At 38.1% G+C, this 22,269-nt stretch overlaps 1 protein-coding gene across 2 annotated transcripts in view; it reads right to left on the reverse strand.

Annotated features, from left to right (window-relative positions):
* PDE7A (phosphodiesterase 7A) overlaps positions 1-18,704 on the reverse strand; it is a 126,784-nt gene extending 108,080 nt beyond the window's left edge. Inside the window, exon 1 of one of the 2 annotated variants that reach the window (XM_015454902.4) lies at positions 18,015-18,704. In XM_015454902.4, the coding sequence (XP_015310388.3) occupies positions 18,015-18,152 (138 nt within the window). In that variant the 5' untranslated portion in view covers positions 18,153-18,704. The remainder of the gene's footprint in view (positions 1-18,014) is intronic. The other variant, XM_015454906.4, reaches the window with a different exon arrangement.
* Between the last annotated feature and the right edge of the window lie 3,565 nt (positions 18,705-22,269).

Raw genomic sequence — 22,269 nt, forward strand, 5'->3', positions numbered from 1 at the left:
AATTACTGACAATTAGCCATGCAATATATTAAGATCTTTATCAAACTAATATATTGACGACAAAAAGTTTACAAGTGGGAGATTTATAAAATACTAAAAACTTTTATTAATAATGAACTTACCCCTATTATTACATCATTACAGCAACTAAAGACTTACCAGTTAACATTTGGCAGTACAGGTAGGACATTAAAAATAAGGCAAAAAAATGGAAAGTTTCCCACAAATATGATAGAATGTTCATTTTCAATAGAAAATAATTCAAAAATTGATATAAAATATACTAAGTTGACAACAGAAAAACAAGAGCCAATAGAAACAACTCACAGAAGATACAGGCATACCTTGCTTTATTGGGCTTTTCAGATACTGCATTTTTTTTTTTTTTTTTACAAAATGAAGGTCTGTGGCAACTCTGCATCTAGCAAGTCTACCGGCACCATTTTCCCAACTGCATCTGCTCACTTCTTATCTCTATGTCACATTTTGATAACTGTCACAATATTTCAAACGTTTTATCATATTTGTTATGGTGATCTGTGATAGTGATCTTTAATGATACTATTGTAATTGTCTGGGGTGCCATGAAACTTGTCCATATAACACTCAAATTTAATGAGGAATTGCTTCTTACTGATGAGCAAAGAAAGTAGTTTCCTGAGTTGAAATTTACTCCTGGTGAAGATGCTGTGAACACTGCTGAAATGACAACAAAGAATTCAGGATGTTACATAAACTCGGTTGATAAAGCAAGGTTTGAGAGGACTGACTCCAATTTTAGAAGAAGTTCTGCCTATGGATAAAATGCTACTAAACACTATCACATGCTACAGAAAAATCTTTTATGAAAGGGAAAGTCCATCAATGCAGCAAATGTCATTGTTGTCTTATTTTAAGAAATTACCACAGCCACCCAACCTTCAGCAACTCCCACCCTGATCAGTCAGCAGCCATCAACTGAGGCAACACCCTCGACCAGCGGAAAGATTACAGCTTAATGAAGGCTCGGATGACTGTTAGCCTTTTTTAGCAATAAAGTATTTTTAAATTAAAGTGTGTACATTGTCTTTATTAGACATAATGCTACTGTACACTTAATAGACTACAGTGCAGCGCAAATATAACTTTTATATGCATGGGGAAACCAAAAGACTCACGTGACTTGCTTTATTGTGTTATTAGCTTTATTGTGATAGTCTGAACCCACAATATCTGAGGTATGCCTATAGACAGAGCAGGTAATTAATAACAAACATATATTACAAGTTTAATATTTAACAAATTCCAGAAATGGAAACTAAATATATTGGAAATATAAATTGGCATCACTTTTCTGGAAACAAATTTGACAATATGCTTTGATCTAGTAATTACATTAGGAAATGATTTCAAAATTCAAGATTTATGCATAAAAATCATCACAATATTTCTGCACAAAAAATACTTGATTAAAATATTCTAAAATGTTAAGAGTGGTTATCTCTCAGTGGAAGAACTATGGATGGTCTTTACTTTCTACTTTATATTTTTTCATATATTCCATGTATTTTATAACAAGCATACATTAACTTTAGTCCAAAAAAAAATTCAAGTTACTTTTTAAAGGTTCTTTTAACAAATATCACCCAGTTCTTCTTATAGAAACAAATAATGAATGTTTGCTATTTCTATTCCAATGGACTGGGCTCCTATTCTAATTCTGGATTTATACCTCCCACTTACCAAGAACATCAGCCTCCACAACAGCACAGCAGAGGAGCTTTAGTTAGAGACAGATCTAAGTTTAAATCCTAGAAATACCACTTATAGCTGTGTTACTTTGGGTACCTTACTGTTCTAAACTTCAGTGTATTCTTAAATAAGACTTGCATATATTATACTTATATATTTAGAGATTAAGATAGTTCCAATATTACAAAGGGCAATTCAGAAAGGGTATAAAGATGAAGGTAGAATCTTGGAGGAGGTAGGTGGGAAGAATACAATTTGGGATTCATCCAGAGGAAAGTTATGGTAACATATGTTCTGACATGGTAAGCATGAGACTAAATGAGTAAGTTTTTCTTCATTCTTTTGTAAAGAACACTTACTATGTGATATACACTAGGGACAGAGCAGTCAATAGGATAAATAGGATTCCTGTCTGCTGACCATATATTCAATGGCGGTGAAGGTAGGGGGTGAAGTGGAAGTGAATGCCAGGCAGAGACATACAAATCAAATTAGTGAGGTGTGTCATAAATAAAGTGTAACAGGTAATGGGATAGATGGGGGATGGGAGCTATTTTGAAGGGGATGGCCAATGAAGGCTCCTCTGCAAAGACTGAGCTGATACTTGAATGACATGGAACTATGGGAAGAGCTTGAGTCTGAGAAAACAGCCAGGGCAAAGACAAAGACGAGAACAAAGCTGGCATGTTCACAAACAGCAGGGAGACCACTGTGAAAGAAGAGATTGAAGAGGTAGCAGGGACCAGATCATGTGGGGCCATATCATGAAAAGGAGTTGGAATTGTGTTTTACTGTGATGAGAACACGCTGATGTTTTGAATAGACTGACACAATCTTACTGCATCTTAAAAATTACTTCAACCAAACAGTGGAGGCAGAATTCTAGTGACAGGAGGCTACTGCAGCCGGCTAACTACGCTTTGAACTAGGTAGGACTGATGGCACTGCAGTGGCAGAATAAAACAGAATTCCCATGGAGGCTGATTTCAACTCTATCTTTGAAACCAAACACAAAGATCTCACTTCGTAAAAACTTTCCAGGTTCTCCTACCTTCAGGTGCCATCACTTAACTTCATATACCATTCTAGTGAGAACATGTATCCAAATGTATTGTAATTGTCTATTTACAAAGCTACTTTTTCTACTGGGTCAAATTCCAAGAATGAAGGCAGGAACAATGTCTTATTTATCTCTGTAATGCCTAGCAGAGTGCCTGGCATATAATAAGTGCTCAATAAATCTGACTGAAAAAATGAACAAATAAATTTGAAATAATCAAAACCATCTGTAATAGTTTCCTAGGGCTGTAACACAGTACCATAAATCAGGTGGTTTAAAACAACAGAAATATATCATCCCATAGTTCTGAAGGCTGAAGGTCCAAAATCAAGGAGTCAGCAGGACCATGCTCCCTTTGAAGGCTTTAGAGGAGAATCGTCCTTGCCCCTTTCTAGTTTCTGATGTCTCCCAGCAATCCTTGGTGTTCTCGGCTGGTGGCTGCATCACTCCAATCTCTGCCTCCATCTTCACATGATTTTCTTCCTTGAGTGTGTCTGAGTTTCTGGGACTCCAGAGATACCACTCATTGAATTCAGGGCCTGTCCTAATCCCATATATTCTCATCTTAACTACATTTGCAAAGACTCATACTCCAAATAAGGTCACATTCTGAGATTCCTGGTGAACAAGAATTGTTGATAAATACTATTCAACCCCACTACACCATTAAACACAATGCATTGCCTTATAAAGTGGTAATCTGCCCGTTCCAAAAGTGTTCCATAAGGATAAATAGTCAAAATCAGGAACATGCAACAGAAGAGATTTCTGTAATGACTTTGTGTGTCCTTTAACCTCTCTAGTTTCAGTTTACTGATCTGTATGTTATGGGAACTTTACAGTACTTTCTAATAGTAATAGTCTATGATCTTAAGTCATAATTTTTCTTGATAACATTATAGATTTTTCAAATATATTAGGCATATAGAGACCCTCAAATATTTTAGTTAATTTAAATGATAGCAGAAAGTTTACTTTCTTAGCTTTGAAGTAGGTAGAATGTTTTTTGTAAACTATCCACTGTAACACTTACTTTAATTTTCTTCATTTTTCATTAAGAATGCAGCGTATTCCTCCAAACATTATAACCCTATATAGTCATGTGCCAAATAACCACATTTTGTTCAATAATGGATAGCATGTATAACAGTGGACCCATAAATTTATAATACTGTATTTTTACTGTATCTTTTCCATGTTTAAATGCACAAATACTTACCATTGTGTTACAACTTCCTACATATCTAGTACAGTAACATGCGGTACAGGTTTGTAGCCTAGAAGCAATAGGCTATACCACACACCGTAGGTGTGTGGTAGGCTATGCTATCTAGATTTGTGTAAATATGATGTTCACACAACGATGAAATTGCCTAATGATGCATTTCTCAGTATGTATCCTCATCGTTAAGTGACACATGACTCTACTTTCATTTTAACAGACTATACCCTCTGAACACATTCTACATGCCAGGCACACAGGGATATGGCAGTGAAAACCCACTTCCAACTCCCATACTTGTAACTTATTTAAACTATTAACTAACTAGACCTCAGTCTCTTCATAATTTAAAAATTCCACTTATATGATATTCTGACTAACAGACATGTTACTTTTTTAGTGGGAAGATTTCAAAAAATAGCTTTGTTGATTTCTGAAATGGGTATATTTTCATTGTTTAAAAAAAAATCACATAAGTATGAAAATGGTAAAAATTATCAGGAATCTCACTACCCAAAGATAGCCACCGTTAACATTATATTGAATAACCTTCCAGATTTGGATGTTTTCACACATTGATATATAATATCTTACATGATTTTATCCAAAAATACAGATGTAGAAAGCTGCATTAAATGGCATGTCTGTTAGATTGACAGGTATGCCATTTGGCAACTAGTTTTTTCCCCCAAAATTGTTATGCCTATGTTTCTATGACAAATATGGCTATTTGGCATTATTTTATTGGATACAGAGTTTCCTGTTGAATTAAAATACCCATAATTTATCCTATCCCCCCCCCCAGAGAAGCACTGAAATGAATTAAAATATCTATCATTACCAATGTTGCAAATTGTTACCAAAAATCTGTATACATATATCTTAGCAAAGTTTTGCAATTGCCCCTTTGGACAAATTCCAGGTCTGCAGAAAGGGCAATATTCTAATTTAAAATTTTCATTTGCATAGCTAGACCTTCTGTCCTCTCAAAAGGTTGATTCCAATGATACTCTAACTCTACATATAAAATTACTCATTTTCTTATATCCTTCCCAACAGTGGATTTTGTCAGTCTTCACCAATATGAAGGTACTCTTCTGCCAAAACAAAACAAAGCCAAACCATCTTTTACTTGCATTTCCTTTATTACTAGATAAGCTATACATGTTTTGCTACATTTATATTTCTTCTCGGAACTGCTTGAGTCTTTTGCTAATTCTCTACTGAGTAGTCTTATACTCTTGGGGATTTGATTGTATTATCCTTGTTAAAAGTAAAGAATCTTTTCATTTTACTTTTTAGAAAAACTTCATTGTTTTTCTTAAAATATATATTCACTATGAAGAATTCACACAAAAAGTAAAATTTTAAAAAATTTAAATTACTAAAAACTTCCACTACTCACCATTTCATACATAACACTGCTAGAGAGTGAGCTTGTTGTATGTTATGAATATTAACTTTTGTTCCCCAAGGTGAAAAAGGCTTCATTCATAAGTTAATTTTTAAAGGTGAGTGAGATACGTCTTTCTTTATAAAAGGTTAAGTTGCACATAAATCACATTTCAACAAATCAAATGCTATCTTCCCAAATGACCTATTATACTTTTGATAATGACTTTGCTTTACCTCTGATTATATGTTAATTAAAAGTAACTCAGATATTTTTAGAACTGAGTGTGTTTGTACTCTTAACTTTTTCACATGATTACTGTGCCACAAACTGTTTCAGTGTATTAAAGAAGATATGCCACCCAAATAACGTCCATTAAAGAAAGACGGCAACTAAAAGAACTCCTACAGCTCAATCCTTTTATAAGGAAGCAGGAAATATAGCGAGAAAAGTAACAGATTAAAAATTGGAAGAACTAAATTGAAAGCCCTAACTTCTCCACTCTCTTACTGTGTGATCTGGGGCAAATCACTTCATCTTCTGAGCCTCAGCTGCTAAATTTCGGAAATGTTGAGAATGGAATTATTTATAAAGTCCCTTTCAAGCACTGACATTCTGATTCCATAGAGTGCTGAAGTATGGAAACCCAGAACTAGTAGCAATCAAAAACCTAGAAAAACAATAACAGATGTATAAGGTATTATTTCTGAATAGCTATGGAGAGCAGTAAAATACAGCAACAAGGTAGTAACAAGTAACAAAGAGAATACAGTAAACCAGCAGTCTACAAATTGGGTCATGCATACCCCTGAAAGTATACGAGCATGGAGAGTTTCAAGAGAACTGATGATTATATTCTCAATTTCCATCTGTACAGTTTTCTAGAACCATTCTGCTGACAACAGCATGTCTGTTTTCCTTTACTTCCACTTCCTCTTTCCCTTTACCTCTTTCCCCTCTGCCACTTCATAAAAGAAAACTGTAACTCTCACACTTTCTGAAACTTGCTGTGGAGTACTGTCTTTGGGCTAAAAACATCCAGGTGGCCAAAAGGACATTTCAATATATTCATGTTGAGAAAGTTAATTACTCTAAAAACACTGATACCTTTCTTTTTCTTTTTTTAACGTTTATTTTAAGTTCAGGGCTCTTTTTCATATCAAGGTGTCACCACTTCCATGAAAATGAAAGGAGAATCAAACCCAGTTGCTACCTAAGTATTAAAAATAATTTGATTATGGATTATTTTGTTTTATGCATACAACCTAGAAGAATGGGTGATACTACTAATATAAAGCAATATAAAGCACTTTTTAATAACCATCTACTAAATTCATAAGTGAGGTTTCTCAATACTTTCAAATATTAAAGTAAAAAAGGAACAGAATCAAGCAGAACCCCATCTTTTCTAATAATATTTATAAATAGATAAAATAATTGAAATAAACCAGCCCCATCTATCCCACTGAAAGCGCATTTCTGACAAAATTTTACTTTAATACTTATTAAAATTTGTAATTAACATATGTTGTTTTGATTGTCTACTGGCTATGACTGAAGTGATAACTCAGTCCAAAATAAATTTGACACAGAGCATTATGGACATACACAATTTTCCTATTTTTGTATTATAACTGTCCATAGAACTCAAAACTGAGGGACCATTAAAATAAAGCACTTTTTATTCCCCTCTACTAAATTCATGAATGAATTTCCTTTTGTTGCAGAAAAATATCACATAACGGATAAAAATGCTTTCTAGCATAAAAGAATATATTAGGATAATATGTAAAGAAAGTAAAACAAAAATGAGAGAAAATATAACATGATTTTTGATAAAAATGCTTTCCAGCATAAAAGTATATATTACGATAATAGGTAGAGAAAGTAAAACAAAAATAGAGTTCAAAGAGAAAAAAAGACTATAAAAAATTCTGTTAAAATTAAGTCTGTTCATATATTTTTTAATGAATTGTTAAAAATCCCCTCATACACATTTAAAATTGTGATTTGAACACCATCACCAGAAATTACATCATTTACAGATATTAAAACTCAGATGAAAAACTCAAGATGTGGGAGAAGGTACATAGTTTTTTGTTTTTCCAGTTCTTTGAAGGGATATATGAGCAAAATGTTTGAAAATCCTTGTACTAAAGGTCAGAATATAACATTAGTGCTAATCTTCCTACTGGACATCTTCACCTGGATGTTCAGACACTTGAACTCTACATATTCAAAGTAAACTTACGAACTCCCCTCTACAAATACACACATTTGTTTTTGAAAGAAGAAAGAAAAACAAACCTGCCTCTTCTTCCTATTTGCAATTTTGTTACTAGCTTCATCATCTACCTGGTCTTTCCAAACTAAAAAAGTAGGAATACTTTTTACCTCCCAAAGCAAATCAGTTCCTAGGACCTAACTCCTAAGTGTCTCTCTCTTCCTTCCACCAGTGCCATTGTTAAAGATCTCTTCACCTACTGTCATCAAATAGCTCTTCTTCAAAACAGTAACTACATTTAATTTTACCTCCCAGGATCTCCCATGGAAAGTAAAACTACTTTACAATAATCAGAGCTATGCAAGTGTACCTGTCATGTCATGCATATATATGACTTACCAAAAAAAAACCAAAAAACAAAAAACACAGAATCATGAAGGTGGAAGAATCAGTCACTCCCTTCAGACTATCCTTATCTTAATATCTTTCAAGCTGCTGTCTCAACAGTCACTGGTTGAAAATGTATAATCTCATGAGCTGCCTACCCTGTATGAACAGCTTTGCCAAAGATCTGGGTCCAAATACAACTCACTTGACTTATTAGTCCTAAATTAATTTGGTTAAAGAAGAGATTTACGTTAACACAAGAATATCAATAAAATTACATACAATTATAAAGAAGTTAAAAATTACTTACAATTTCACCACCCAGAGATAGCTTCAATTAGCGTTCTGGGATACATCTAGCTTTTTAAAAATTTTTTGGCAAGCATGCATGGTATATAGATATATATGTATTTTGTGATTTATTTTTTTTAAACATAATTAAGATAATCTGTAGATACTCTGGGTTTTTTCCTCACTTAATTATGTTGCTAGCATTTCTTCCATGCGATTAAAGATTCTTCAAATTCTTCAAATCATTTTAGTGGGTACACAATATAGAAATAATACTAGAATCCATTGAGCCATTTGTAAACTACATTTTTATATATCATTTAAATTCTTTAAGGCATTTAAGTGCCGACATAATACAGAAATAATGAAAAATACTATACTACCTACTACTATAATCTATTTAATCATTTGTAAATTATGTTTCCAGTTTTTCACAGTGATAATGGGATGAATAAACTTGAAGATTAACCTTTATCTACATTTTTAATCATGTCCTCAGAATAGATTCCCAAAAGCAAATTATCAAGCAAAAATACTAATTTAAGTATTAATTTTTAAAATCTTACTAATATTGTGCATGTGTAACCTTCAAGCTATAAACTCACTTTAGCTGCAGTGTAGTGTAGCGTGATCACAACTCACTGCAGCCATGACCTCCTGGGCTCAAGAGATCCTCCCACCTCAGCCTCCAGCTTAGCTGGGACTACTAGCACTTGTCACCATGCCTGGCTAATTTTTTAATTTTTTTTTGTAGAGACAGGATCTCTCTGTGTTGCCTAGGCTGGTCTCAAACTCCTGAATTCAAGCAACCCTCCCACCTAAGCCTCACAAGTGTTGGGATTATAGGCATAAACCACCATGCCCAGCCAGTATCACATTTTTTAGTATGCATTTCTTTGATTATGATTTAGTATGGTTAAACACAAGATCTCCTTATTTCCCTACTGTTCCTAGCTACTGGTACTTATTTTACCCTCTGAAGTAACGTCCTTTTCCCATGTGGCAAAAGGAAGTAGAAGAGAGTACACAGGCTTTAGAATCAGCATGAACTAGAGTTTAACCCATTTCCACTACTTAATTGTGTTTCCTTGGACAAATGACAGCTTTAAACTTATATCTTCTCCAATTAGAGACCATTAACACAAAGTAGGAACAGTGCACAGCAATCAAGAACACACAACCAATCAAAATCTATAACATATTAACCCTCTTCTTCCTTTTATTCACATGGCAGTCCTTTAAACCCTGGAAGACAGCAATACTCTGTCACCTCTCACCAGCTCTCCATCTCCATCCATATCCCTGCTGGCTAAAATCTGAGACTTCTTTCCTCCAGAGAAATGGTTTCAAATCACCTTACCAACCTGCTCATTATCTTCAGAGATCAATTTAGCTGAGTTACAGCCTCCTAGAACATGGCATTTAGAACAAAATAATCCAGATATGATTTGAAAAGATCAGAATGAAAGTTATTTCTTCAAATAACTAGTCAAATTTGTTCTCCTTATCCACATCCATAAGACAACAAAATTTTTAATTTGTAGACTCAAAATTCTAACTGTAGTCCACTCATCTGCCCTGATTAGGCAGGCCAGATTAAAAGTGAAGGTCTTGGAGCACAACAGGCCCTTCTGGAAGTTCATATAATACCTTGAGCAACTTAATGTCTGGAAACTCAGTTTATTCTTTGGTAAAAATGGGAGTAACTCTACTTATCTCATAGAGTTTTTGTAAAGATCAAAAACAACAACTGGGCCAGGCACGGTGGCTCATGCTTGTAATCCCAGCACTTTGGGAGTCCAAGGTGGGCGGATCACTCGAGTCCTGGAGTTCCAGACCAGCCTGGGCAACATGGCAAAACCCCATCTCTACAAAAACTAGAAAAATTAGCCAGGCGTGGTGGGGCATGCCTGTAGTCCCAGTTACTCAGGAGGGTCATTTAAGGCAGGGATGCAGAGGTTGCAATGAGCCGAGATACTGCCATTGCACTCTAGCCTGGGAGACAGAACAAGACCCTGTCTCAAAACAAAAACAAAACAAAACAAAAAAATACTACACCAATTAAAAGTATCTGCCATATAGGAGTTACTCCAAAAACAGAAACAAGTACAGTTAACAATTCAACATGAGTTTGAACTGCGAAGGTCCACTTACAAGCAGATTTTTTTCAATAAATATACTAAGAAATTTTGTGAATATTTATGAAAATTTAAAAAAACTTGCAAAGCATCACCCCTGAGACAGACCAATCCCTCCTCTTCCTCCTCAGCCTACTCAACATGAAGATGATGAGGTTCATGAAGACCTTTACGATGATCCACCTCCAGTTAACGAATAGTAAACTCTTACTTCTGATATTCTTAATTATATTTTCTTTTCTCTAGCTTACTTTATTGTAAGACAGAATATAATACATATACAAAACTTGTGTTAATCACCTGTGTATGTTATCAGTAAGGCTTCTCACCAAGAGTAGGCTATTAGTAGTTAAGATTTTAAGAAGTCAAAAGTTATATTTGGGCCGGGCACGGTGGCTCAAGCCTGTAATCCCAGCACTTTGGGAGGCCGAGACAGGAGGATCACGAGGTTAGGAGATCGAGACCATCCTGGCAAACACGGTGAAACCCCGTCTCCACTAAAAAATACAAAAAACTAGCCGGGCGAGGTGGCGGGCGCCGGTAGTCCCAGCTACTCGGGAGGCTGAAGCAGGAGAATGGCGTAAACCTGGGAGGCGGAGCTTGCTGTGAGCTGAGATCCGGCCACTGCACTCCAGCCTGGGCGACAGAGCGAGACTCCGTCTCAAAAAAAAAAAAAAAAAATTAAAAGTTATATGTGAATTTTTGACTGCACAGGGAGTTGGATCCTGCATTGTTCAAGGGTCCGCTGTAATTATAATTGCTACTAAAGCAAAACTACTGCATCTTTATTAAGCACCATTTGCCAAGTACTTTATATGGTCCTGAACTACAGTTTGTTCTACTCAAAATTCCGAGAAGTAAAGCGGATTTTGCTTAAATTTAGTTATTTCAGTTAACAACTAATTTTCTCCCCCAAATTCTACCTTGACTTGCCTTGGTCTTTTCCATCTCCCTCTAGCCATCACTTTCTGAAAATGAACAGCCATCCCGACCAGCAGGTGGAGGCATGGAGCAGCAATCCAAAATTGCTACTCAAAGAAAATTATAAGCAGGAGATGCTTCTTATGTCAACCATACAATCAGTGGCACAGGTCCCTTATAAAAGGAACCTACCAGCAGCCAAAATAAAGCCCTGCAAGTTTAGAAGGCTCATCTACAAATCTAGTTTTTGTTCCTCTCCTCATATGCTGATCCTATGAACACTTACACCTGAATGCAAATATGCAAAAGTATCACTTATTTGTGAATAACCTTTTGAAAAGCATGTTTGGCAACAATATAAAAAAATCAACAAAGTCTATGTTACTTTTAGGCAAGAATAAGCCACTTAAATGTGGAAGAGAATAAAGTCTAAATTTTCTCTCAATTCAAATTAAACATAAAAGATAAGCAACTTCATAGCCAGAATCTAAAAGTTTTGAATTATTTTTAAATTAGAAGATTCAAAATGAATTGGAGCTTTTTGTAGTGAACACAGGGAATTTAAGAATGTCTAGATCTGAAAAGACTTTAGTCAAGAGACTTCTAACAAAATCAGAAATAGATTTTATATAAACACATAAACAAATGTGATCGATAAAATCAAACAAAGAAAATTAAATTCCTTAAGAGGGCCTGCATGCAGTAAGACTTCTTCATCATCTAAATTTACTAGGTCTTTAATCCAGTTAAATGACTGTTTACGATCTTAGACAAAAATGAGAAGGAAGCTAAGTTTTGTCCACTCCCCCTCTCTTCAGCTCTTCTCTTCCCAAACTTGCCCCTACATTTATCCTCAGAAAACAACACAATTCTCTAAAACTGCTCTGGTCAATAGTGAAGGAAGAGGAGGGAAGAGAAGAAGAAAAGAGTTGAAAATTGCCTCAAAGAGAATGAATGGCAACCCTCCCTCTTCATAACTTCTGTGAAGGGCTTAATATTTTACCTCTTGCAGCCTTTTGTGTTTAAGAAGGAATTCCTGTGTAGACAGCATGTACAGCTGATGGAACTCTAGGCATAGCAACAAGCAGTAAAATCTCAGCATATAAACAACATCTCCTAGACTGAATGTGTTCCTGACAACCTATAAACTAGAAATTTGAACACCCTGTTAGAACTATACTCCCACTCCAAATACACTATGGATTTACATTAATATTATATTTGAGCATGTATCTGAAATATAAACACATATTAGCTCAGAAATGAAAGCTAAAGTATGGTAGTATTAAATTTAGTATGAAGAATTAAAGTATGAAGCATTTCTGAAAACAGAAATGAAGCCAAGGTCCCAACAAAACAGGTGTTTTGAGAATATACAGGTAGGAAGGTCTCATAAGTATAACCACTTCCCTTGGGGTATCCCACTCACTGGCCACACTATTCACTGTATCAGCTTCTGTATCTAAGTTTGCAAAGAGGCAACTATTATGGTAACAGTAATTTGGAATAATGCACATTTATATATTGATGTTGGGTAGACAAGAGCCCTTATAAATGAGCACGGGACATGCAAATAAAATTTCACAAAAGAGCAAATACAAACAGCACAAGCAATACTTCAGAACGCACACTTGCTTACTGCAATTTAAAACAAACTCAGTGTACCACAGTACATCTACTATAGTAGCAAAATGTTTATAAAATGTCTAATAATATATGATTGGAGATGAAACACACAGAATCACATATTTTGGTAATATCGAAGTATAGATCCTTTTGAGAATGTCAAAAGATGTTCTTACCTTTTGACCCACCCTAGTGATTTTAAAGATTTTATCAAGCATGCATGAAGGTGTTCATTAAACGAAGTTTTGCATACATCAACAAAAACCTAAAAACAAAAAATGTTCAACATTCAGAGAATGTGTTGCTTATAGATTAACACGACTTCACTCTAGTTTATTAAGTAAGACAATACCTCTGCTCTGCCAACTAAATAGCTGCTAGCCATATGTAGCTATTTAAATAAAACTGAAGTAAAAATTCATTTCGTCAGTCATACTAGCCACATTTCAAGTGCCCACTAGCCACATAAGGCTAGTGACTATCATTGGATAGTGCAAAAACATTTCCATCATCACAGAAAGTTCTACTGGACAGCTCTGATCATATCCACATGGGCCATCCTCCTTCCTCCTCCCGCTACGTTCACTCATTTGTCTAGAAACAACTGCTTAACCTTCAGTCCTCGGCCTAAGCAAGCCTCAATGATTACGTAAGGCTAACCCTGATTTAAACCAGAAATTTAGGCATACATTCCTTATCGTCTCATAACACTTTGATAACTCCAGTATAATAATTACCCCACATATAATCATACCATTTTCTCTATCACAATTCTGTAAGTTTCCTGAAGGAGGAACCAACTTTTATCAAAGGGGCTTTGAACTATTCTGGCACTCACAGGACCTGGATAATTTGTCATATACTAAGAACACTGCTAAAGAGAGAATGGAAATAATGACTGTAGTTGAAAAATGGTTGTGTATAAGGAAGGGTATGCATACAAAGGAAAACTTGGTTAGGCTGGCAGTGTTACAAATGATTAAGACAACAACAACAAAAAACTACTACAAGCTCAGTATCACTATCCAAAATGCTTGGGACCAGGAGTGTTTTGGATTTCAGACTTTTTTGGATTTTGTAGTATTTGTGTATACATCATGAGGTATCTTGGAGATAGGACCCAAGTCTAAATACAAAGATCATTTAGATTTTATATACACCTTATACACATAGCCTGAAGGTAATTTTACACACTCTTTTATTTTGTGCATGAAACAAGGTTTGTGTACACTGACCCACCAGAAAGCAAAGGCGTCTCATCACCCATGTGGACGATCTCATCACCCATGTGGTCGATCCGTACTTGTTTGGCATCACCATCATTTCTGACTCTGAATTTATATGCTAGTGATAAGCAATCACTTCTCACACTTATTCACACAAAAGAACTTAACGGTAAACAATATGACATACCATTAATACAGTGAGAAAATACTGTGTTTAGGATAACCAGGCAGCACAGTAGCAGCCCCAGAATACCTGCATCAGCTGCTCAACAGCAAAAAATAACAGCAGAATCTCTGTCTCCGTGTCAGCACTCAGAAAGTTTCCATTTGAGGGCATTTTGGATTTTCAGACTAGGGATGCTCAGCCTGTAATTCCTTACATATTCTCAACACATAACACAAGGAGCCTCACTCACAAGAAGGTATTCTATGAGTACATATTTGTGAAGTATTTCTTTAAAAAAAAAAAAAAAGACAAATGCTAACTTAGAAACAATATAAATTAATGATAGATTTCTAAAAATTAAAACTCAAATTTCTAACCCATATAAGATTTGCTTCCAGTGCACAGAAAATCTGACTGAATAATTCCAACTGCAGTGCTTTGGCATACTCATCAATATACTCACTCAACTTTCACATCTACCAAGAACCTACCTATGCAAAGTACCATAGATATGATGGTGAACAAGACACAATTTCTGCCTCCACAATATTTTTTTTCCAAATATGAATGTTATTCTTAAACATGAATCTTTAAACTCAGCTCTCAACAAGATATCCAAAAACGACAAAGAACAAGCTTCACCTACTTTATCATTCACTAATTCAAAAAACTCATATTAACCATTTGAAATAGTATACGTCCTACTTTAAAACAAAAAATTAACGCCTCATTTACTTGGCACCCTTAGAAGATCTGGTGTTCCACATAAATGAATTTTTCAGGTAACTCAAGCTTGTCCATTTCAGCACCAATACTTAAACTCTTTGGCATGGAAATCTTTTAAAAAACAAAACAAAACAAAACAAAAAACAGTACAAATCTTTCAACTTTAAAAAACAGGCGCTATTAACATTATTCTGACTGAAACTTACTGTGTTGTACAACACTCAAGCCCCTGAACTAAATGTCCCAGGGTGCTTGTAAAAGTTGCTGGCTTCGAAGAGTTTTGCTTCGAACAGTTTTTCTTCTGACCCCTGGCTTTTGGTGTGTCTGCTGTCAACCTTTGCTGCTGTCAGTGTGAACTGACTCTGGCAGCCTCCCACCCCACTTCAAATTTGCTGCTACTTGGAAAACAAGTTGTGTCAGAACTTTGCCTAAAACACACTGGCTTTGAGACGATCTCCAAATCAATGTTGGTCACTCAGTCTTTTCTGTGTATTACTTGAACTGTTATGGTCTGCAGTTACAAGTTCCAAACCAAGTTTTGGATAAAAGAATTTGTGCTGTACCTTCATGCTCCCATATTGTCTTCATATTTAAAACTGATGCTCAGAGATAATTTCATTACCTATTCATTCATTCAACAAATATTCATTAAGTACCTACTAGGAGCTGGGCTCCAATACTATGGTGACAATAAGGAAATGAAAAGGAAGGCTGCCAGTTTTAAGCATATTTTAAAGTACAAAAACTGTAATTATTTTACTTGAAGTCTTTTTTTTTTGGGAAAAAAAAAGGGGGGGTGTTTTTTTTTCCCTAAGCCTCTTAAAAATTGCAAAACCTGTTAAACTTTTTATAACTTCTGTACATTCAGGTTTAGGAACTAAAAATTTAAGGGTAAAGAAAGCATTTGATTAAACCAAATGTTTATTTTACAAGCTCTGAGCAGGATTCCAAGATTTTCTGTCTCCTTTCTTTTTCCTATTACAAATTCCCATCTAGGCCTAAAGAAACCAATATCAACATATGCTTTATTATTAAATGATATGCAAAGTCTTGATAATGATAAGTATGTCCATCTCAGCATCCACTAAGTTTACATTTACCACAATGTTAATAGAAGAAAAAGTGTTAATTGAGGAAAATTTCTGTCCAAAGTTTAAGAAGTTCCTATATACTTCACTTTGGGGTTCAGAAATTTTTTAAAAAGTTGTAAGGGTTAGTAAAATATGGTGTAACTCTACAATATTTGCTTCATCTGCCACAATCATATTTTTAAAATTCCATTACCCATTTAAACCTAAGGCTAGAAAAATGAACCAAGAAGTGGAGCTTAAAATTGGTCTCTGTGGATTAATTAAGACATCAGGAAAAACCCCTGGCATCAGCTTCATTTTGATTCCTTGGAATCTTCCTTCTCATTCATTTTCTCCTCAGAGAGCACAAGAACTTTATTCACAATTTATAATTGTATAAATAATCAGTGATTGCCTTTATTATTCAGATATAACTGGAAATGAGTTGCTAGTCATGTGCCTGCTGATCTGAGGAAGTAAAATAATATTTAGAAGTGAAAAACATTACTTTCATTAAAAATCTTTAACTACTACTATTAAAAACCTTCTTCAGCAGTGCATTAATATTTCCTCAACATTAATTCTGGAATCTGAACATGCTTTAAGTGGTACTAAAAAGGCAGATCACAGGTCTAACCTTCAAAATAACCATGTAATATTATTCTAAATGACACATTATAGTAATTTTCACAAGTCTGCTCTGACTTCATTAGCATACTACCTTGTGCTGTGAAATAAGTTTTAGTTTAGATAAAAAGGATTCACAGAGAAACCGAAATATAGGCTCTTGCTCCTTCTACAACCACTTCAGGCAAAGAAGTAAATGACAAATATTTACTAGACACTTATTACACTACCAGGTGCTGTCCACACTACCTGCACACACACACACACACACCCCTTGCTCAAGATACAATACAACTGGAGAGAGAACATACACTCCCATAAAAGATAATATTAACCAATAGGAAAAATTTGATTTTAAAAGTGATCATTAGCCATAACTTCTGGCAGCAGAAAGTGAAGGCATTCAGTTCAGATGTAAACAAAATTTTTTTTACCCCTCTGTTTTAAGTCTGGCAATCAAAATTAGCCAAACCTAAGGAAGTGGACCAACGGCATCACCACAGGAAAAAAACAGAAATGTTCAGGAGCAACTGGTATTGGACCACTCAAAGTCTTCCCATCAGTGCACATCAGTAGTTTCTCTCCTAAAATCTCCTTATCAAATTAAAAACAAAACTGATTCCTGGCTATGAACTTTGCAGACTTCTTCCTCTGATACCCAGTACAGCCCAACCACAGAAACGAAGGAGTCAGGGAGACGACAGCAACGGGGCATCTAGGCCTATTGTTCAGAGAGAACCGCAGGACCAGGCGAGCGCCGCGGGGTGCGCGGGAGCTGGGGGAGGAGAGGCGCGAACCCCGTACAGGTGTGTGTATGGGAGGGGGGACAGGTATGTTGCAAGGCGGGGGAGCACAGGTGTACTCAAGGGCCACAACTAAGAAATAAAGACTCAACTTCCAGACCGAAAAAGAGGAGGGCGGTCATTCCTGAGGCTTAAACTGCTGGGCAGGGAGGGTGACAGGCCTGGGGAGGGTGTGATGAGAGGATCCCGGAGCCCACTAGTGTGGGGTTTTGGGGAGGCGGAGAACTGAGGGGGGACAGCCAGGAGGATTCAAAGAAAAGGCTCCCCAATCGAAAGGCCAGCCTAGAAATCCCCAGACAATGGACAATGCGCGGGCTGGGGGATGTCGCGGAGGTGAAGCTGGGTGGGCAGAGGGAAACAAAAGAGAGAAGCCCCCAAGTGTGGGCCCGGCGGCGGCGATTACCTGAGAGAGCTGCCGGGGATTGGGGCAGCCGAAGAGCGCGGAGCTGGAGCTGAAGCTGATGGCTCCTCGGCGGCTGAGGACGTGCTGGGGGACCGGCCTGTCCAGGGGCAGTACCGGCAGCTGGTAACATACTTCCATTGAATACACCCGCCCTGCCTCCGCGCGGCGCCCGCCCTGCCGCGGCCGCCGGCCCCTGCACTGGGAGGGGGCCGCGGCTCGGGGGCTCCGGGCCGAGACGGGGGCAGGGCGGGCGGGGGCCGACCCTGGGCCGGGAAGCCGAGCTCACGCCTCCCCAACCCCAGCCCTCCGCTCGGGCCGCCGGCGGGAAGGTTCTGCGGCGGCCGCGGCGCCAATTACCAGGACCGGCGCGCGCCTAGCTCCAGGCGAGGGGCGACTGGGTGCAAGCGGGGCCAGCACTAGCAAAGTCGGAGAGGGAACCCCGCCGCCTTGGGGCTCCTCGGCCGAGAGGAGCAGGTACCCGGCCGGACTGCAGAGTTCGAGTGGAGCACGGCCGGAGCAAAGCGGTGCAAGAAAAGACGGCTGGAGCCAGCGACCAGACCCAGGGGGCGGGGGCACTCAGTAGCAGCGACCAGCTCGGGCCGCTGCCGCCGCCGCCGCTGGAGTCCTGCCCCTCCCCTCCCCTGGAGCCTGACTTCACTCCGCCGCCGGCGCGAGCCCGGCGTAATTCACACTTTGCAGCCGCGGACCCTGCGCCAACCACGGCTGCCGCCACCGTGACGTCACGACGCCGCGCCGCCGGCCCAGCGCCCCGCGCCGCCGCAGCGCCCAGGGAGACTGGTCAGCGACCGAGAGCGACAGTAGCCTTCCTTGTGTTCCGCACCCTAGAGCTCTGTCGGAGTCCCCTCCCGACAAACGTTTTCTCCCATCTATCTCATCCGCAGTTCTCTTCACGCCCTGCCATAACTCCCTCCCCTAGCTCCTCGCAAGCCAAGGCGCGTGCGCACGAGGCCCCAAGGTTTCGGGGCATCCCCCTGAGCGCTAAACTCGTGCGTTCCAGCGCCCCGAGGGTATGGGGTGGGTTCATCCCGCGCTAGAGACGCTGTTCCGGCTTGCCGACCCTAGAAACCCAAAGCACGCGGCGCAGTAGCCCTCCTCAGCCCTGACCGCGGGGTCACTTCTGGCTTTTCCCTCCTTGTTCCCATTCATGGGCTTCGCTAGAGACCGCTGCGGCAGTGACGTCAGCGGGCCGCGCAGGCATCGTCCTCCCCGCTACGTCACTGCCAGTCCCTTGGTGGGGCCAGGCTCGAGCGCTCCCCTGGCAGGTGCGGCCCCTGGGCCATCCCGAGCCCGAGGGGCGGAGAGGGGAGCCGAGAATTTGGAAGTGAGAAGGGGGCCTGGAGACAACGGGAAAAAACCAAGACTGAGGAAGAATTATGGGTGAAAAGAATGAGAAAGAATGATACTGAGAAGACAAAGGAAAAAAGTAGACTTCATGGCCCTCTACCGAAAGCGTTGTTTGTTGGCTTTCGATTTTTTGAAAGCTAGAAAAGATAAAGAGCTCTTGACCTGATTTGTCGGCTAGATGTATAATTTAAGTGTTCATTTTGTCACATTTCTCACTAAACTGTCCAAGCTTTCAGCATCAACTGATTGTTTCTAACGCATTCCGGCCTTTGGGATTTCAGCCTGAACAACCTCTGCCCTGCTGGCAGAATTGTTGCTTTGGTTCAGTTCTTAGGGCACCCACCCTTCTACTGATTTGAGATGACTAGCCACTGACAAGGTGGGAGGCCTTTGAAAGCACTGCATAGCTTCCACTGATGATGAGATCATGTACCAAATGCACATAATCTGGTAAATGAGCAAAAGTAGACCTTTTATCATCTTTGCATGGCATCTGTTTCTTTTCTCTTGCTAAAACTTTATACCTCCTACGTGGATATTTTTCTACCTGTCTGCTTTCTACTATTAAAAGAACTATAACCCCCAACATGGTCTTGTGGAGTTTGTCTTCATTAGATGATGTAAGCTCCCCTTTAGTACAACTGATCCAACTCATCTTTGAAATCTGAATTACTCCCACAACTTCTAGAAAGATGTATTGAGCGTCTACTATATGCTTGGGATTATACTGAGCACATTTTCCTACGTTATCACATTTACTTCTCACAAAAGCCTCGTGAGGTAATTAGTCCCTGAATTGAGAATAGGCTCATGGAAACAAAGTTGCCCTAGACCTTAGATAAGTGGGAAGAACTAACCTCAAATAATGTTTGAATTCTGTGTAAATCTAAACATCCAGGAGGTGATATTGGTGTGATGTTACTGTGTGCCACATAAAATAACTATATTACATATAATAACATCTAAGAGACCCAGGTTAATTAAATCATTTAAGGACAGAGCGCTAAGTAGATAACTAAAAAATGCATCCCCTTTCAACATAGTTACTGTTGTGCACCTGTGAACCAAGAACCGTGACGGGCATTCTACATACAATGTTTAACTTTACCCAACACCATAGCCACGTAAGTCAGGTAATTTTATCCTGATTCTACAGATGAAGAATCAGATTACAAGACTGTAAGTCGTTTGCCTCAGTGAACTCTGGTTTATGATTTCAGAGCCATGCATTTTCCACCATACCACACAGTATCTTCTCCAGAGTTTTTCAGTTGTTTACAGTGTTCTTTACTGTGTTGAGGAGCCTATTAATCAGGTTCTTCAGAGAAACACAACCCATAGGATGTACATATAGAGAGAGGGAAAGAGAGTTATTTTAAGGAATTGGCTTACGTTTTTGTGAAGGCTGGCAAATCTGAAATCTGTAGGGCAGGGCAGCAGGCTGGAAATTCAAGTAAGAGTTGAAATTGCAGTTTTGAGTCTGAAATCTGCACAGCAGAACCACAGGCTGAAAATTCACACAGGGTTTCTACACTGGAGTCTTGATGCAGACCTGAGTCATCCTCAGGAAACCTAAGTCTTTGTTCTTAATGCTTTCAACTCTTTGGATGAGGTCCACCCACTCTATGGAGAGTAATCTGCTGAAAACCAATTAATTATAAATGGTAGTCACATCGACAAGTATCTTTATAGCAACATCTAGACTAGTATTTGACCAAATGACTGAACATCATAGTTTAGCCAAGTTGATACATAAAATTAACTATCACAGGGAGCAAAGGTTAAACTTAAATAAAGAAATGCTATTACTTTCTGCAATAAAAAGAAAAGTACCTGAGAAAAAAGTAACAAAAACTGCAAAATTCTTATGAAGGAGGCTTTTACATGGTTGAAACATAAAAGCTGACTTGAATATTTAGGAAGTATTCACATGAGACACAAATATCTTCACATTATGTGTCCATTTAATGTTTCCAACATGGTTTCCTTCCCCAAACCTCCTTGTCACCAGTTTTCTAATCATATTCCTTCCAAGGTCCAAACCATCTATCCAAGCAGTCAGATACTGCTCATGAATCAGTATAGACCTCTACATATAGCTATTCCCCTTTCCGGACAAAATGAACAATCAGGTACACTGCTCCAAGTTCTGCTGACTGGGAGTATTTCTCTTCACTGCCTCTAGAATCACCACAGAGAGGGGCCATCGTGTTGTAGCTGTCCACTGTCCGCACCATAAAATTCAGAACTATCTGTAAATCAGTTGCAAATATTTTTCTTAACAGGTTGTAGGGGACCAGATGCCTTAGATGCCTTCTGGCTCCAAGGTTTCTGCTGAGAAATTGAATAATAATCTCAATGAGGTTCCCACGAATATAAAGAATTGCTTTTCTCTTATTGCTCTCAAAATTCTATCTTTGTCTTTTTTTTTCAAGAGAGTGATAATGTCTTGGTCTGGGTCTTTTTGGGTTTGTCATACTTGAATCTGGCTGATCTTAGATGTCTAAACATGATTTCTATAAATTTGGGGAGTGTTCTGCCATTATTTCTTCTAATAATCTCTCTGCTTCTTTCCCTTTTCTTTCTGAAAATCCCATAATGCATGTATTAGTCTGCTTGATGGTATCACATATGTTCCTTAAACTCTGTTCACTTTTCTTTATTCCTTTTTATTTCTGTTTCTCAGAATTTATAATTTCACATGTACTATAGTCAAGTTCACTGATTCTTTCTTCTGCCTATTCAAGTCTGCCGCAGAACCCCTCTAAGAGATTTTTCAACTTGGTTATTGTGTTTTTCAGCTTCAGAATTTGAATCCATTTTATAATTTCTATCTCTTTGCCAATGATTAATTTTGTTTACATATTGTTTTCCTGATTCCACTTAGTTC

This window comes from Macaca fascicularis, chromosome 8, assembly GCF_037993035.2.
Source record: "Macaca fascicularis isolate 582-1 chromosome 8, T2T-MFA8v1.1".
NCBI classification, from domain to species: domain Eukaryota; kingdom Metazoa; phylum Chordata; class Mammalia; order Primates; family Cercopithecidae; genus Macaca; species Macaca fascicularis.